Below are 19,908 nucleotides of genomic sequence, written 5' to 3' on the forward strand. Positions count from 1 at the left end.
ATTCACTAACTCACTCATTTTCTTTTTGTGTACTGAACTGGCAGCAAACTATTCTTAAATCGAAAGTGTAATTCTAATAATAATAAACAATAATAATAAACACTGATAGGTTTATTAATTCTGTTTATCAGGATGTAATGATACTGTTTCACTTTTTCTTGGCGAGAGTTGAACCGAATTGAATGATTTTGTTATCAAGTGAAAAAAATTTAATTCTTTTCCAGTTTTAATACAATTGAATTTTGTACAAGATCAATATTAACCCCCTATATGCGGAAATAATTCAAAAATGATTTTGTTGATTTTTTCTACAAATATTGATAAATTATTCATTTATTAGAATTAAACCAACTGATTGTATCAATTTATATTACTCCAACGTGGGGAACGTAAGGGTTATTTTGAATCATTGGTATCTCCATGCAGCCTTGAGAAAGTAATACCCTGTCAAACGCTGCTTCAAAATTAAACGAATACTCTTCGGAACATCATTATCGCTTATTTAATTGTGCTCTCAATGAACAATTAACATTTACCTTCACTTAAGAGGAACGTGCAACCGTCCACTCTTCGACTTGGTTATCCGTCCGCCTGCACTGAAAATGGGTTGAGCTGTTGAATCGAAATGTCTAATGTCTTTGTGGTTTCGGCCAGACAGCTGGTTCTCTGTGCTGTGCTACGGTCGGTCCGTCGGTCGGTTGGTCGGTAGCGTGCTAAAGGTGGAGTGCCATTGAACTTGACTTTGAAATGCGGCCGCCCAGTAAAAGCAACAGTACGAATGCCGCCGCCGCATTTGAGCAGTGCGGTGTGTTGCCGCCCCGACCGGAGCCATAACTCGCTAGGTACCTATGCGGATGTATTTGTAGGGACGTGAGAGCGTGTCGTAAAATTGTTTTGTCGTTTTGCTGCCGGCAGCGAAAAAAAAAACCGACGCAAATTACGCAAGCTTTCTAGAAGAACAGTACGTAGCATCAGGGTTCTTTTTCTTGTAGGTACCAAAATAACTGGGCATTGAAGTGCGCCTCTCCATGCGATAAAATCTGTGTGTGAATTCTTGACACACGTTTTTATTTTTCTAAAATCAATTTGTTATCTTTAATGTTGTGCGAATGGTCACCGGAAGCACAGCGCGTTGCTCCTACATTTCACGTTCATGACAAGCAACCTTAACGACTTTTGCCGTCTACGATAAATTTAATCGAATTAAATCCAACCGCAGATTTCATTTTCCTGATCGGCGCAGCGGTTTCGGTTCGTTGCGTTTGATATTTCCACACTACTGTTGTCGTCTATGTCGGCTCGAATGCATGGCGGCTTTAACCATGCACTAGAAAACCGTACGATCCTCCCAGAAATCCAAACTTGCTTGTCATGTTAGCCCAACCGTATTTATTCACTGTAAAGGCAATGAAATGTCCGATCACACCTTTAGATGGCTTGATGTTGCTTTACTTCTTATACTATTAATGGCGAATAGGAAATCCGTGTATTCGAGCGGAAATAATCGCGGTCTGATGATGGGTTCCTTCTTAGCAGAGATCTTTCTTTCCTCTCACTCTTTTGATTCGAATAAAATTAGCCCAACAAAAGCAGTCATTTCCATCAATCTGTTTCGTATCGAGCAGCGGAATTTCGCGGATGAACAATAAACTCGTGGCTTCACCGCACTCACCACCACCACGCCCTGTCACCCAGACCCAGTCGTAGTCTGGCGGTGAGAGGGTGAAAGGCGTCTGCAGCTTGACGTATTCGCTTCCATTATCTGGAAGGTTTTTAATTCAATTTCATAAACACATCATGTGCGCGCTTTCTCATATGTGCCTTGCTGCCATACACAGCTGTTGTTGTGCTCCGTCAGTTTTTCTTGCAGGGTGGGCGCAGACTCTGTTGTCTTATTAGCTGCATCCAACAATGGGGTGTTGAAAGAGGTTCATTGTTAGTGCACTTGGGCCACCACCGTAGGTGCAGCTTTGCGAGCAACCCACCATCCACCGGACGGCCGGAAGATTAATTGTTTGTTTGATTTCTTCCTGTATTTTTTTTCCCTCTATTTTCTCTCTATCTCTCCATCTATTTTATCTTACGGACACTCAAGATGTCTCGTCGTGGTAAGTGCTTGCTTGTAATGAGTACTAAATAAGCACATGCACGAAGCTGCGCTCATCTCCAACTGACGGATTACTTGCGTAATGATGATTTTATTGAGCTCTCGGGAAATGGAACTCCATTATGTAACTTCCTATTGGAGAAGCAAAATAGTTTCGCAAAACAAAAAAAGTGAAAATAAAACAGATTTGCTATTCATACTTGCAGTACTAACAAGCTGGGTGGAGATTTAAAGTGGATATGTGAATCGAATCTGCAGTTTGTGCAATTCAAGGATAGTTTATTGCTCATCGCTATGTGATTATTATTTTTGAATCATATCATGGCATTCCAATCTGTTCCGCTTAAACCACTCTGTGTTATTTCAATCAGTAAATTTTTAACAACATATATTTTAATATAGTCAATAAAATGTAATCGCGTTTGTGGAAAGCTTGCGTGCAAGTTCTAAATTTTCTATTTGAAGAGAAGTTTTGTTTTCGCCTATAACCAAGCAGATGCGAAGAGACTTGATTATCGCCAATCATGCAACTATAAGAGCAAAATTAAAATTAGAAACAATATTTCTTAACAAAAAAATCATTAAAAATTGAAGATAACACTTTACTTGAGTCAGATTTATGATGCACTTGAAGAAGTTTTGATTGCTTTTCCAATAAAAACCGGACATAAATCTCATTTGACGCAGAAAACAGCCAAAAATCCCTCATAAAATCGAAAAGGTCCCGAGAATAGTACCCAGGTTCGGTGAAACTCTATATTTTCATTGATATGAACTAATCCAGGAGCTGCCCATCAAAACCATGAAAAATGTGCAACAAATTTCATAAACTTCGGGTTATGGTCCCTTTTTTGACGTAGAACTACGACATCGGGGTAATCTGCGGAAACTAAAACCAAGGTGTGACATCGGAATGAAATGTTTAAAATGGTAATACTTGTGTAACCACATGATGGATTACTATAACCAATATGTTTGTGTAGACTAAATGATGGATAATTTGGTGCACTATCAGTTTCCATTAATACTTTATTATTGCTCAGCAGCGAAAATTGACGAATATTTTCCGGGTCGAATAGGCTTCCATGAGCCTAGACTATTTTGATGTCTCGAAGGTAAAGCGTTTCTGAAAAGTTTGTAACTAATCCCATTGGTAGATAATTTTTAACATTTGGCACTTGACAAATTTATATCGACGATTTCATAAACTACTATCTATGATATTTTCGTCGATCAAAAATAATCAATAAATAATAAATTAATTAATTCAAAAAATGAAACATTAATTCAAAAAATGAAACATTAACCATTAAGTCTGATAGAGCCGAAATTCAGCATGGAGGTTTTTTCCGGCATGACGAAACTTTTGAGCACTTCTTCTAAGCGAAATTTTTAGGCCAATGGCTACCAATTTGACGAAGTCAATCACACCCTGTTTGCCATATTTGTCGATAGTTGCATAACAATATCTCATAAGACGCCTTCAAAACTAAAACTTCTTGTGTAAGACTATAAAAATCTTTTTGGTATCACAATCAGTCCGATTTCCACGTTTTTTTTTTTTTTTTTTAATAGGGGTTTAATGTTTGTAATGATTTATTTATGTACTAATATCTATTCAGAATTAGTATTGTGTGTTCTGCCACAAATGGTGACATTTCAACACTATTATATATATATTTGTACGCTTTTTTATGTTATTAAATGTTTTTAGCTTTCGCAGTTAAGTTAATGTAATTGTAGGAAAATTATTAAACCTATTTGTCAAGGAAAAAAAAGGAATAAAACAAAACTTAAAACTATCTTACTGACTATAAAGTGAGCTAATCGTTGCAATTGAGGATTGCAACGATTTTTGTCGGGATTTGTTGATAATTTGGCTTGACATATTTTCTAATGTTTCTACATTAGTGAGCCTATGAAGCTTGTTCGTGCTAAACCAGGGAGGACGCTTCAAAATCATTTTCAAAAGTTTATTCTGAATCCTTTGAAGTGTCTTCTTCCTGGTTGTACAACAACTTGTCCAGATGGGAACTGCATATAACATTGCTGGCCTAAAAATTTGTTTGTAAATTAACAGTTTATTCTTGAGACAAAGTCTAGAATTCCTGTTGATAAGAGGATATAAACATTTGATATACTTATTGCACTTTGACTGGATATTTTCAATGTGCTCCTTGAAAGTAAGATTCTTATCATAAATTAGCCCTAAGTATTTAACTTGATCAGACCAATTTAAGACCACACCGTTCATCTTAATAACGTGGTTCTGGGTGGGTTTGAGAAATTTCCTTTTGCGGAAATGCTTGTATCGTCACAAAACAGAGATTTCTCACAACCTGGTGGTAAATCAGGAAGATCAGAAGTAAAAATGTTATATAAGATTGGGCCCAAGATACTCCCCTGAGGCACACCAGCTCTAACAGGCAATCTATCAGATTTACCATTTAGATAGTTAACCTGAAGAGTGCGGTCAGTTAAATAACTTTGTATCATTTTTGTAAGGTAAAGAGGAAAACTGAAATTTGACATTTTAGCTATTAAACCTTTATGCCAAACACTGTCGAATGCCTTTTCTATATCTAGTAGAACTGCTCCAGTCGAATAGCCGTCAGATTTATTAGTTCGAATCATATTTGTTACTCTAAGTAACTGATGAGTAGTGGAATGCCCATGGCGAAAACCAAACGTCTCATTTGCAAAAATTGAGTTCTCATTAATATGTGTTATCATTCTTTTGAGAATTATTCTTTCAAAAAGTTTGCTAATAGAGGAAAGTAAACTAATTGGTCGATAACTTGATGCCTCAGCTGGATTCTTCTCGGGTTTTAAAATTGGAGTGACTTTGGCATTTTTCCATTTCGTAGGAAAATGTGCTAGTGCAAAGCATCTGTTAAAAATTTTTATCAAGAAATTTAAAGAGTTTTCGGGAAGTCTTTTAATAAGGATATAGAAAATCCCTTCATCTCCTGGTGCTTTCATGTTTTTGAATTTTTTGAGCATAGTTCGCACCTCATTCAAGTTTGTTTCCAATACCTCTTCAGAAAGAAATTCTTGGGTGGTGATCTGATCATACTTTTGGTTTACTTCATTTTCAATAGGACTTACTACGTTCAAATTGGAGTTATGAACGCTCTCAAACTGCTGAGCAAGTTTTTGAGATTTTTGTTCATTCGCTGGAAAAATGCAATCACCATCTTTAAAAACTGGAATGGGCTTCGAAGGTTTCTTAAGAACCTTCGAAAGCTTCCAGAAAGGTTTTGAATAAGGTTTTAGTTGTTCAACTTCTCTCATGAAATTCTCATTTCGCAAGAGAGTGAATCTATGTTTAATTTCCTTTTGCAGTTCTTGAAAAGAAATTTTAAAAGCAGGATCACGAGATCTTTGGTATTGACGTCTCCGTATGTTCTTCAAACGTATAAGAAGTTGAAGTTCACTGTCAATAATTGGTGCATTAAATTTCACTCGAGCCTTAGGAACTGATAAATTCCGGGCATTGAGTATTAAGCTGCTAAAATTATCCAATGCTCTGTCAATGTCAGCACTATTTTGTAAAATAATATCATCATTCAAATTTTCTTCGATCGTAGAGCGATATCTATCCCAATTAGTCTTGTGATAATTTAACACAAATCTAGTGGGATTTAAAATAGTTTCATGGGAAATAGAAAATGTTATGGGAAGATGATCAGAATCAAAGTCAGCATGAGTTAATAAATCACTGCATGAATGACTTTGATTTGTTAGTACCAAATCAGTTGTAGATGGATTCCTAATAGAAGAATAACAGGTAGGACCATTTGGAAATAAAACTGAATAAAATCCAGCCGAGCAATCAATAAACAATATTTTTCCATTGGAATTGCTTTGAGTATTATTCCAAGATCGATGTTTCGCATTAAAATCACCGATGATTAAAAATTTAGATTTATTTCTTGTGAGTTTTTGCAAATCTCCCTTGAAATAATTTTTTCGCTCACCAGTGCATTGAAAGGGCAAATACACTGCGGCTATAAATAAAGTGCCAATACTTTTTTCAATTTCAATTCCCAAACTCTCGATAACTTTAGTTTCAAGATGGGGTAAAACACGATGTTTTATTCGACGGTGGATAACTATTGCAACTCCACCACCGGCAACATCAATTCTATCAAACCTATGAACCATGTAATTTGGATTCTTTTTTAGTTTAATATTTGGCTTTAAATGCGTTTCAGTCACAACTGCAATATGCACATCGTGGACTGTTAAAAAATTGAAAGCTCGTTCTTTAAAAGCGATAGAGGATGAATTCTCTTTCGCTTTTAAAGAACGAGCATTCCAATTTAGAAAATTTACAGCATTATTTAAAATCATTGCTGAATTTCAATTTCATAACAATATTAGTTGTAAATTTTATACCTTCTTGAACAGCCTCGTACATCGAGTTACAGTTCAACAAAACGGACATTAGCTGCAGCATGGATTGTTGTAGGTATTCAATCTTTTCTGGAGTTGGACTACCTAAATCAATACTGGCTGACTTTTCAGCACCAAACACGAATGGTTTGTTACTGTTTGAATTTGAAATATTACCTGTAAGAACACTGGATATGAACAGCCTGGTGTTGCCTGAACAGGATTTTTTGTCTGAAATTTGTTATCTGAATTTAAATTATTACCTACAGACACACCTGCTAGTGAAAGTGCTGGTAATGCCTGAACAGTATTGAAAGTCTTTTGTATACCCACATTGAAAACAAGTTGCTTAGAATTCCTACGTTGTCTGGAAGCAACAATTTTTGAACTTACAGGACAATTAAAGAAATTAGATTTGTGATTTCCCCCACAATTTACACATTTGAAACTATAAGTGGTCTCTTTCACGGAGCAGATATCTTTCGTGTGACCAGTGTCACCATAAATCATACATTTTGCCGCCATATGGCAGTTTCGAGTTCCATGACCATAGGCTTGACAATTCCGACATTGAGTAAGATTATGGATTTCTCCATGTCTCTTGAAATTTTCCCACTTTATTCGTACGTTAAATAAAACACGTGCTTTATCCAAACATTTCAAATTATTTACTTTGGTACGATCAAAATGTACTAAGTAATTTTCCTGGTGGATTCCAGTTTGATTAATTTTGGCATTTGCTTTTCGTTTCATCAAAATTACTTGGTTGGGAGCAAAACCAAGTGATTCTGACAAACATTCTTTAATTTCCTCAATAGTTTGGTCATTTGAAAGACCTTTTAAAACAGCCTTGAACGGTCTCTCGTTTTTGGCATCAAAAGAATAAAATTTATACATCTTTTCAGTCAAATACTGTAAAAGATGTTTATGGCCGTCTAGAGATTCGGCCAAAATACGAATTTCGCCTTGGCGGCCAATTTGAAACTTAACTTTCACATCCGACAGAAACGATGAAAGCTCTGATCGAAATGCTTTAAAATTGGCTACAAATACCACAATAGGTGGAACTTTAACCTTCTTCATAACGGCTTTATGCTCAGTATGAGAAGTTTGAATTTCTTGATCCCCAACGGAAGAAAGAATATCATACCTGTTAGTCGAAATTTCAGTGTCACTTGGAGGAGATGCCTCACGTTTCCTTGAAGCCGCATCAAAGCGAGCTTTTTTATTTTTTCCAGGCATAACTGGAAAACTTCACTACACTTTCATTTCACTATAGAATTTAAGTAGAAATATCTCAAACCAAATTTACTCACTTAACACTCGTTAACGTTAAAAACAAATTTATTACTTTGCGTTTCAACAGGTAGTCTTTCAAGAAGATTGCCTGTTGAAAGCGAAAAACAAAATTTCAATATCTCTCGGTAGTCTAAGACTTAGCCTCGAGCTGTTGGTAAAATGCGACCGTACTGTAGGACAGTTCAAGTCGATCTGAGATTTCCACCTGTGATTGATCGCTTAGTGCTAGCTTTCCCTAACACGATTGATAGAACATTATACCTAGCTAACCGAGAATGCACTAATTGAGCTATATGAAAGCCTGCTTCTTCTCAAACTAATCAAGTTACTAGTGGATGGCCACTAGCACGGTCCTAACCAGGTGGCAGCGGGTAGCAGTAGCAGCGGTAGCAGTATCGGATACCAGCAGCGGTAGTGGTAGCAATGCCAGTAGAAAGTGCTCCGGGACAACTTTTTCTAGTAAACAGCTACCTTTGTGCGGTACCGGCAGCATCAACGGTGACTACAGTGGCCGGCAATTTCTTCAACTGAGAGCTGCCTTTTTTAACACACAAACAAGGGTGTTGGAAATCAAAATCTGTCAGCCGCCAAACAGTTCTTCACTGTGTTATCAGAATAGTGCCTTATTCCCACTGTCGAAGATAGCACAGAGTTGCGTTGAGCATAATATCCAATATTAAATTAAACAATAAATTTTCTTTCTGAGGACATGTAAAATATTTGATTGAAGAGTCAGCATTTTCTCGTATATTAACTACACTTCATTCAAGATGTTAAAACGCATTGATCAAGACGGTTGTAAATTCGACTTCAACTCCTTGTCTCAGTACGAAGTGAATTTTCATCTCCTTCTGCAACACGCAACACTGAGTGCGGCATCTTCTGTTATCTGCCCCCATACAAAAATGAAACGCATAATCAAGCCTTTATTATACAAATACTGTACTATTAAAAATGGTCAAGCTTTGTTGAAACGCAGATTTTGTTGATCTGATTGGTCGTTTGAGGCTCGCTTTCCCTTACACGATCGACAGAATATTATACCTAGTTAACCGGGAACGCACTCTTTCGACTAAATAAGTGCCTGCTCCTGCAAAAACCAATCAGTTTTCTAGTGGATGGCCACTGGGATGATCCTTACTGAGTAGCAGCGGGTAAAAGCAGTAGTGATAGCGGTAGCGAATAGCAGCAGCGGTATATCCGATTACTATTGCAAAAGGTTGATTTACTGCGAATTGTATCTGGTGGCGATTTCGAATACAGGTCGGACTCGATTATATACAGACTCGGTTATATATTGACTCGATTATATATGATTCGATTATATATAAAATTGTATATAATCGAATCATAATTTTTTTTTCCTTTTTCAATTTTAAATATAACTTACCTAAAGCAGCAATGTCGTATAGGGATCATCCAAAAATACGTAACGCTTAGGGGGAGGTAGAGATCTGACAAAACGTCGCAATCAATACTAAAAATTTTGGAAATCTATACAAAGAGCGTTACCTAGAGGAAAGAGGGGGTCGAAAATAGTCTTTATCCACGGTACGTAATTAATGGACGTTCCCTTTAGTCCAATATGACGTAACGCAACATTTTTTGATCCAAAACGTTGATTTTTGAACCATAATGTTTCAAGTAAAGTAAAGCTAATCTAAAACAGAAATATCGCGAGAGAACGTTTACAAATTATGTAACGCTCAGGAAACGGGAAAGAGTGTTGGGTTGGCAAAGTGTTGCAACTCATACGGAAAATTTAAATTAAAAGCATGGCGAAGGGGGAAAGTAGATCAACAATAATTATTCTTGCGTTACGTTATAAATAAGCGCTTCCTTATTGATTCATAAAAGTCCGTTCAAATGTTACATAACGCAAGCAGGGCTGAGGAAATTTTTTATGCCTGGTGTGCTGAGTATTGGAAACATGCTATACAAAGTGGTGAGGGCTTTCCGGAAGTCCAATATTTATGTCACGTTAAATTTGAATGGACCCTAATATTACTATTTCAATGTTAAGGTTGAGGTGAAAGAGATTGGCACTTTTCAAATACTTATTTTTATAAAGTTGAAATCAATACATATATTTTTGTACATACATATATTTTTGTAAGAAAGGTTTTTTGTGACTTAAAGGGGGTTAGTCAAAAAAATTCTACTTATTTATTTAAAAACAACAAAAGAAGTTTGCAAAATAAACAAAAAAAATTTTTTCTGATTCGATTATATATACATATATTTTTGTAAGAAAGGTTTTTTGCGACTTTTAGGGGGTTAGTCAAAAAAAATCCTACTTATTTATTCAAAAACAACAAAATATTTATGCAAAATAAACAAAAAAAAACTTTTTTTTTTATTCGATTATATATAGGATTCGATTATATATAGTGAAAATTTTTCGGAGACTGTATATAATCGAGTCCGACCTGTATCTCGCTGCCTTCCATAGCGGACGGACCAACAAAGTTAACAGCACCTTCCGCAGAGCTAGATTTTGGATCTTCCTTCTGTGTGGGAAGCACAGTCGACATACAGGCATGGCCAACCGTCATTTTAAGGACGACCACATAGTTTTAATTGAAGTAGTTTATATGAGTTTTCCGCATCTGAGTCTTACAGTAATCTTGATTTTACTATTCCCAAACCTAGCGCAAGAAATACATAAACATAGGACAGGCTGTCGTAATTTTACGCTAACCAACCTTGCGATCTTGTCTATGTTTTTCTAGTAAAAACATAAGCACTTTGAAAATCACAAGTATTTTACCTAATTTTCATTTGGATTGTTTTGGGTATACAGTCTGAAGGGCAGTCTCAAATAATACTACAGTCTACTAAATTCATCAAAAGTCGAGCTGAAAAGTTGTTTTGATTGCTAAAGCAAAAAATTTGTTCAACAAAAGGTTTGATAGAAATTGCCTTCAAACCGTTTGAGCAGCACGATATTTTTGGTCTGTCTTCAGTTAGTAGAGTTCAGGAGATACAAGAGATATGCGGACACACTTCTAATTTCGCTGGCATGTATTACTCTTAAAAATCAAAGTCCACGAAAAAAAGAGTTATCACCTTATTTTCTCGTTTCGCTGTTGTCTGCTGATTATGGACAGGAACATAAAAACTTAAGTTTGCTTGGGTTCAGAATATATGACTTTTCTGGCGTGATTTGATTATTTCTGTCTATACAAGCTGACAAAATATGTAAAGAGAAGAATAGGACTCGAAATAAATCTTTCTTCATCGTTAACCTAGAAGTTCAAAGTCAGTTTAATGTAAACAAATTCAAACGAGAAATTTGATGCTCCTTAAAAAATTTGCCAATTGTTCCTAACATTAAGTATTTAAACCCTATTTTTGGACTCGGATGACATTAAATAAAAAACATAGTCGAAGAAATTGTTTATAAGACACGACTGCAACCAAACGTAGAATTATGACAGCTTGTTTTTCCTTGCCACAGGTTTAGGAATACATTCGATTGGGGTTAATCAATTTGGTGGTGCGAAGCTAGAATTGTTAGATTGTTCGTCCTTGAAAAGACGGTTGGTTTTACTTTTTGCAAAGCTGAGTAATAATCGTATGATGTCTTCTTTCCCGTTTTATTCGCGACAAGAACATCTCCCTGGACAGTAGTGATACCGGAAATAAAGCTTGTTCAATTCCTCGTCATCGTGAATAACCAACTGCAGATGACGCGATGTGATTCTCGTTTCATTATCTCTAACACCGTTCCCCACCAATTCCAATATTTTTGCAGTAAGTTTGAAACTGCTTCCAGTGAAATGAATTTTTGTTTCTTAAATACCGAGGAGAACTAACGCAACAAACAGGCGGTACGGCGTAGGTGGAAGAATGAGTGATTTTGAAAAAGAGGATGAATTTCACACCGTTTGTGGATATACAGACGAACATTTTGCGCAGAGTACATTATTTTTTCGCCAACTGTATAGCCTTCAACAAGAATATCGTTGAGATGGCACCGAAGACAAGCAACAAAGCAGTCAAGATCAAGCTTCCGTAAGCTGGCTATTGCCAGGATATTTTTGATTATCAAGCTAGTTTGAATTATGTGAATTAAAATTTGATTGATGTGATTGAGTCAGCTAGTAACGTGTAACACAGAGTAAACCGCCAGATTAATGCAACTGCACAACTCGTTTGATAATGTTAAAACAAATATACTGCTAGAAATAACAGGAAAACGAGATCATCCCGCGTCATATGTAAACAACAATTCGCAATGATCAGAAAATTAACAGACTTGCCGGGTGTCACTATTGTGATAACACCAATGGCGCTTCTTGGCGCCCGCAAAATCATTTATTTGAATAGTTAAATTACCAGTTACCAAAGGATTTCGGGTAGCAAAAGCCGAAGAAATGTTTCGTTTTCTATTCCAATCTGTCGTTTATAAGGCTACTGCTTCACTGAGAGTTCGCTTTTATAACATTTTTTCGTGGAGCGTTGTTTGTGCTCGGACATGCTGTCGAGCACGCGATTGGTTGAATTTTAATCATATTGGCTATCAATTTTAACAGCTTAACTATCAGAAAATGATTTCATGTATCAATATCTAACAAGATATCAATGACCAAAATCTGTTCAGTGGTACATTTAAAATATTTCATTCTGTCGTTTCACTCCATTGTCGATTTTTTGGCATGCCACCCTACTAAAGTAAGACGCAGTTCTACATACAAAATTGTATTATATTTTTCTTGAAAATTTAACTTGTTTGTGGCGTTGATAGCACTATTTTCGTTAACAAATGATATTTGTGACCTGTGATATAGTTTTGGTAGCAGATTTAAGAATAAACCGTATATTTGTGGTTACATACTATGTTCACAATCATTTGCTTCCACGTCAGTCGGAAAAAACATGAAAATATCGGAATAACTAAGATGGACACATTCAGGATTGGAAATATTCGGATTATTACGCCAAAATTCGTATTCGTCGCGGCAGAAATGGAGCAAACCTTACGAATGATTTGGATAAACATCGAAATACGAATAATATAAGTATCGGCGCGATAACTTCTTTATAACTCTAACCTTTCATTTTCTGTTCGATCGGAGCGGTTCTAGCTTCTAGCGATGAATATCCCGCACGAATCAAAACAATAAATCAGATAGTGGAAAGCAAAGATTTTAATATGACTCAAGCTTGATATTTTCTTTTTTCACGCTAACGTTTTTGTATTAGTAGCCACGTGTGTTTCTGTTGCCCAAACTTCATTATAAGTAAATTAAAATACATTGAAAATGGCCAATAACAACAATTATGTTCATCTTCTAGCTATTTGTATCGACCCTATCAATTTTTATCACAGTATGAAATAATATTTTATAAATATTCCCCTGACGTAAGCTGTCTTTGCAAAACAGGCACTATAGCCTTAGTCGATTGTGCATATTAACTTGCTTATGAAAACAAAGTGGCTCGAAATGCAGAATTTGTTTGTACACTGATGCCAATTGGTATTCATTAGATCGTTCCATGCACCATTGGTGCAGACACATGATCCCAGAATATGAATATGAAGAGATTGATGTCATTGGCCGCCTTCAACCCTTAATAACATCGTACACCAGAAGATGAATATATTATGAACCGTCACCGGTTACTAAAAAGATTACTGTATTTTTGTTGCGACAATTGCCGATTTTGGGTCAGGGTTCGCTCTAAAAATTAAAACAGATTACATTTGTTATGGTTTCTAATATCACAGCAACGGTTAACTGCACACCACATCACGGTGGACCGGCATCCATTGCGTGACACGCTATAAATGATTAGGCTTGACGTATGCATGCATACAAAAGTAACTTTTATCCTGTCTGTTTCTATACTCTTTCGACAAAAAAAATCAACTGGAATCTATTGGTGCAGCGATTCAGAAGGAAGAAGGTTATTTCAAGTTACACAGTTTTTTTCTCCAAAAAGTTCTGAATATTATTGCGTCTCTCGTGTAACAGAAGAAGATTTTTGCGCCATTAGTTTATTTAACAGATACCACATGTATATACATTATAATAACTTAAGCAACCTCCTGGAAGCAGACTCAACAAAAAACAGTCATAGTTATAACTGAACTCTTTAAATTACTATTAACAACAAAATTGATGGTAAAATCGCAAGAATACATTTTACGACATAATGGTTCATCCCCGGAAGAAAACAGGAACAATTTTCAACCGATTGTCGCCTCACGAAAACTATTCAGACTCACTCATTTGTGTATATATATAGTCTTTAGTAATATAATAAAACACCGCCCTAAAGAGTGAAGAGCACAAATGTACAAGTATTCTACCGGTGTAGTAGTTTGACGTTAATGCCTTCTAATAGCAATAGGAATCGGATGTTATATTTACTAGGAACTTGGAAAACGAATCGGAACCGAACAGGAAGTTCGAACGGGCAGTTATCGGTACGAAAAGGTGCTCTATAACGGCAACTGGTAATTCGGTGGGTCGGTCGATAGTGTTGTACTTTGGTTTTATTTTTAGTACTCTGACTGTTGGGCATCTCGGGTAATTTATTATTGTTTTTTTTTCTTCTCTCAGTTTGGTATATCGGTTCGGTTTTCTGTTTTCCTTCTCAGCTAATTGGTGGTTTTTAGTTTGGGATTATTTTGGTTTAATTCTCACTTTTGTTTCCTACTGTCGAACATTTTGATTTCCCCTTAGTTTTAGATAGCTACCACAACGAGTAATTTGTCTCATTTGGATTTGCAGGTGGCCCCTCAGTCTAGTACTGACTTAGAACCAAGAACACACGCACGCACGCACTCACACAGTCCCGGCTCGAGATTGATATGAACAGAGACACACGGTACGCGAGATTAGACTAGAGCGGGGCTAGAGGTCTAGATGATTGGTAAGACCGTTCAAAATTACAACAGATTTGCGTAGGCTGACCAATGGGACTCGCGTGACGACTATTCGGACCGGTCAGGATTATGACTAATCAGATTTCTGAATGTTTGCCACTCCCACTGGAACAATGGAGCCTCAGAGTGTAACTGACAGTTAGAGAAGCCCATGAAATGGAATGCAAATTTTTTAGATAGTGTAGGATTTGGATAGAAATCTATCAGAATGTTCGAGGAAGAGTTGGAGATAGCACTGAAGGTGATCGTGGTTGGGAATGGTGGCGTCGGAAAGACGTCGATGGTGCAGCGATACTGCAAAGGAATCTATACCAAGGATTATAAGAAAACGATTGGAGTGGATTTTTTAGAGCGACAAATCGAAATTGACGGTGAAGACATTCGAATCATGCTATGGGACACAGCAGGTCAGGAGGAGTTTGACGCCATTACGAAGGCGTATTACCGAGGAGCTCAGGCGTGTGTGCTGACGTTCAGCACCACGGATCGGGCCTCATTCGAAGCGATTCGCGACTGGAAAGTGAAGGTGGAAAATGAGTGCAGCGAAGTTCCGACGGTGATGGTGCAGAATAAAATTGACCTCATGGACAAGGCGGTCGTGTCGTTCGATGAGGCCGAAGCGTTAGCACAATCGCTTGGCTGTCGGCTCATTCGGACCTCCGTGAAGGAGGACGTCAATGTGGCCAGCGTATTTCGCTATCTCGCGAACAAGTGCCACCAGCAGATGAAGCAGCAGTACAGTGCGGCGATGCCTATTACGCAACCGACAATCAGCGCATTTAGTCCCACTTTCCAGTCAAAAGCTGCCAACAATACCATACAACTGACGAGGCCATCCGTTAAGCGGAAACCACTGCAGAAGCGATGTGGCATCTTTTAGGAGCAAAAACAATCACTGTAGCCAGAGTTAATAACAGTTAAGATGATATCAAGATGATAATAGCTTTGTTTATTCGCCGGGAAGCTAGCTTTTCACCTTTGCTTTCGAAAGGCATCTGCGCTTGTTAATCGTTATCATACGGACTGCCCCGGTATTTTCTGAAAATTGTTAATAGTTCTCACGTATTTAATAAAATGTATTTTGTTTTAATTTTATAAATCGCCCCAACATGACTTACGTTTAATCTTAGTTAGGATTCATAAAAAATTGTGCCGCTCAACAGAAGTTGACAATCAAGTCATTTCAAGAACTGACAAAAGTGATGTAAAGGTGACTTTCCAATCAGCTCAGATACAGAAAGACAGGACAGGTAGTCTTAGATTCTAGTGTTCGCTGCAATAGTTTTAACTATTGCATTAGTGGGAAACCATGCCCAGCTCAGTAGGAAAATACTCTCTGCAACGAATTCCATTGCCGTTAACAATTTGAACGATTCAAGCATCTATAATTAAATCAAATCAAATAATCGTCCATTGTGAAATTTGCAAGCCTATTACCAATGAAATGAAAGCGAAAAACGCGCTCTATCTTTTTACCTTCAGCTATTAATTATTAGCGTTCCCTACAAGTCATTGAATGCATGTGTTACATGTGGCCACTTATAAAAAAGAGGGTGTAAAGAGATGGTGAAAAACTCCGACTAAAATGGTTTCAGTCAGGGAAAACTTTACAAAATATAGCAGTAGAGTAAGCCGGAACAAAAGGAGAGGAAAAAAATCTTGTGAATAATGCCAATAACGACGTTAATAAAAAGAGGAAAAAATTCCGACATTCGAAAGAAATCTGCAGCCCCACCGTGTGCTGCCGTGTGTTTCGATTTTCTTCTCTTTCCTCTTCCCCGGAAAAGGATAGTTACTCACATTTCCCACTTTTTTTGTCTCTCTCTAATATGAAACCGACACATTGACGTGCTCTGCTTTGTTTTCGTTATGCCATCCGGCTTATTAGTTGTGATCCGATCATGCAATCGTTTGCCACCAGTCGCCATCAATGTTGCTGCATCGCGCTAGCGAAAGTTGATAATGATGATGCACGCTCGATGCAGCCATGGCCTAATAAGGCTCACGTCCGATGGCGCTGAGAAAGTCACGATCGCGAGGTACGACGGAGCGAGGATTTAAACTGTTCTCTTGTTGTCGGCATTGTTCACCTAATTGTTGAGCCACTTGCGTGACATGCTCATGCACCCTCGCCGGGCGGGTCTTGATTAGTAACTTTGGCTTTCCGCGTGGTTTGGACAGAGTGCCTCTTCGTGATTCGTTGCTGCTATCTACGTGCCGATTATCCGATAGTTCCACCTTGTTTGGGGTACAATTATAAAGCGTCTTTCATTCCAATCTTTCGCGTGGTACTAGACTTTCTCGATGTGTCTCGACTGAAAGATTTTATTGTGTCTGTCTTTGGAGCGAGCTGGGGGTAACGATCATTATTAAATGCTTAAGGCTTGCTCGAAATTTCACTTGATTTATGGCTCGTAATTAGCAACCGTGATGATAGCGTAACTTCTCCGAAATTAATGTCTATTAATGTAGGGGGCTTCAAAGACGTGATTTTCTGGAACAGAACGTGATTGTACTGTTTTGCAATTGACTTCACACTTTGTTCACATTGTCATTAAATATTTCTGTTAATTGATGTGAAAGATGTTGAAAAGTTTTTATAGCGCCGCGCCTTTGTTCGCATGATTTCTGTTTCTCGAAATGTATTTTTGATTAGTTAATAGAAAATTTTGATGAACAGTTAAGGAAAATATTCTAGAAAGTTCATGTAATATTTTGAACTACGGTGAGGAGTGCCATTGCACGATTAGGTTATAAAAGGTTAAAACTGCAGGCACAGACCAAGTAAGTCCTTATGATGAACTGTCACATCAAATATTACACAAAGGTTGAATAAATTAAAAGTATAATTTTAAAAAGAGTAGTTTTTTAACACTCTCATAAGCTTAATATTGAAGAAACGTGCGATAAAACAATTGTGTAACATTAAAAATATCACAGAAAGGTCAAGCCAATAATGAAATTAATTGAACAACAACAAACGAACTTCATTATTGAGGGTTTCAATGCATAACGAACAATTCCGAGTAGCTTTGATTTGAATGATATTTTGCAAATATTTTGTCTTATTTTGTTTCATGTCCCTCACTTTGAGCTGTTTTAATGTTGTATAGGTTAAAATAGTATATTTGTAGAAAGTTAAACATAAAAATTTGAAATAATTCAACTATTTGTCATATTCGGTCACAATTCTCAAACAGGTCAAACTTTGTTGAAGCCATAATTGGCTGACTTCGAGTCACCATTACATTTCGAATTTTCAAAACTACAAAGCTCAGTAATACTTAATGCTCCACTTGTGGAAACGCTATTTTATGTTTGCTATGGTGAAGCAAATATAAAAAGCGTTTTCTCAGGGAACGCATCGACTCTTTCCGAGTCTTGAGGTTTTGAAAATTCGGAGTGGTGGTTCGAAGTCGGTCATTTGCGGCTACAACACAAGTTCACCTCAAAATTTAGTTATGCAGGTAGTGTTGGATCATATTACTTGTTGAATCAAAGATTCAAAGACAGTTAACTTTTCTGCTATTTAGTGCAGTTTGTCTTACCCATACTGTGGCGCAAGTAATGATCATATTCTCAACCAAAGGCTCTTGAGCTCCCTAACAACTTTGTTGAAGACCGCAAATTTATAAGTGGTTGAATTCACAAATCAAAGTTAATAGAGAAAATTGGAAACTGCATGGACACTAACCACGTTGTGGCTGAAATCCGGCCTAAGCTATTAGATGACCCAATTTCTTTGACCCTCTAAACAACTTTTCAGAAGACCGCTGCTTTCTAAGAGGTGGAATTCACGAGATAAGATAAAATCATGTTTTTTCAGAGCCATTTTGTCTTTGGTACAGTTTTCCCCATAAAACTCCTTATCTTTTGACGGTGAAAGTTGATGAACGCATCAGGTTCGATACCCCAAAAAATCCGTTGCCAAAAGACAAAAAAAATTTGCAACAAAATTAATTGACTATAAACTAACCAAACTAATTTTTTTTCCTCATGGTTTGAGCCCTAAGGAACCTGCAAGGATATAAATGGGTTGAGTATCACGGAAAATTTAATAATTAGACATTTCATGCAATAAAAACAAATATTTTTCAAAAAAGTCATGGGGGTCAGTTGAAAACAATATATTCTAGAGTTACCGCCGAAGAGAATTGGATCACGGAAAATCTAATAACTAGACATGTTTTTTTGGAATTCACATAAAAAAAGCAAAATTTTTGAAAAAAATCATCGGGGCCAGTTGAAAACATAATTTTTTAGAGTTGTCACTGAAAAAAAGTTTGTTCGTAACACCATCTCCTTTCACTTGAAGGGTGAGTCCCCAAGATACCAGACTTGATGCAATTCTGGAACGCCCTACTGCTCATTAACCAGAAGCCCTTAACCTTTTGAACAACTTTGGTGAAGACCACACTGCCGCGCATAGCATGTCAGTCCCATTTGCATTTTCAGCAAGCCGAGAAAAACGCGTTTTTATATGATTTGATACCATTGCATCTTATGAGATGGGACAATATGTTTGGAGGTTTTCCCGAAGTTTTTCAGAACAAAGTTGTTGAGCCCATCTATTGCTATAAGACTCTGCATAGTTAGCTACCATTTCCGCGTATTAGCTCAATTTTACAACGAATTTCGAGTTCTTAAACGCGAATAGCAGATTATTTTTACCTAAACTGTTTATCGACAAATAGCTCTTGGCCTTCTAACAACTTTTTTGAAGATCGTCACTTTTTTGGAGGTTGGAATTGTGAGATAAGTTGAAGTGAAAATACGAAGTCCTCTTCCTTTTTAACAAGTTTACTGAGAACCGCAACTTTGTAGGAAGTCGGAAACACCGAGATGAGTTAAGGTCAAAATCAAAGGATAACGTGCACACTAGTGCCATGTAACGGTACCTCTGACCTTCTGAACAAGTCTGCTGAAGACCGCAGCTGAATCGTAAGTAAGTTCGGGACACAATAGGAATAATTATGTTCATACTAGAACCACATAGTGGTGGATTCAATACCAAACTGTCCACCATCCAGAAGCCCTTGACCTTTTGAACAATCTGGCTGGAGACAGTATTTTTTTAGGAAGTCAGAATAAGTTAATAAGAGATAAGTTGAGGGCAGAATACGAACCGTTGCGTGCACACTAGGTCTTCAGAATCACGAGATATCTACCTATTCAAGGTGATGCTAAACTTTTTGCGGGTGCTGCA

At 37.1% G+C, this 19,908-nt stretch overlaps 2 protein-coding genes across 5 annotated transcripts in view; both read left to right on the forward strand.

Annotated features, from left to right (window-relative positions):
• LOC129725964 (ras-related protein Rab-23) overlaps positions 1-16,424 on the forward strand; it is a 109,290-nt gene extending 92,866 nt beyond the window's left edge. For both annotated transcript variants that reach the window (XM_055682446.1, XM_055682445.1), the window contains one exon: positions 14,548-16,424. In XM_055682446.1, the coding sequence (XP_055538421.1) occupies positions 14,911-15,582 (672 nt within the window). In that variant the 5' untranslated portion in view covers positions 14,548-14,910 and the 3' untranslated portion in view covers positions 15,583-16,424. The remainder of the gene's footprint in view (positions 1-14,547) is intronic.
• Positions 1-19,908, forward strand: part of LOC129725965 (protein yippee-like) — a 171,753-nt gene that overhangs the window by 92,906 nt on the left and 58,939 nt on the right. The window lies entirely within an intron of this gene.

This window comes from Wyeomyia smithii, chromosome 2 (genome assembly GCF_029784165.1).
Source record: "Wyeomyia smithii strain HCP4-BCI-WySm-NY-G18 chromosome 2, ASM2978416v1, whole genome shotgun sequence".
In the NCBI taxonomy this organism is placed as follows: Eukaryota; Metazoa; Arthropoda; class Insecta; order Diptera; family Culicidae; genus Wyeomyia; species Wyeomyia smithii.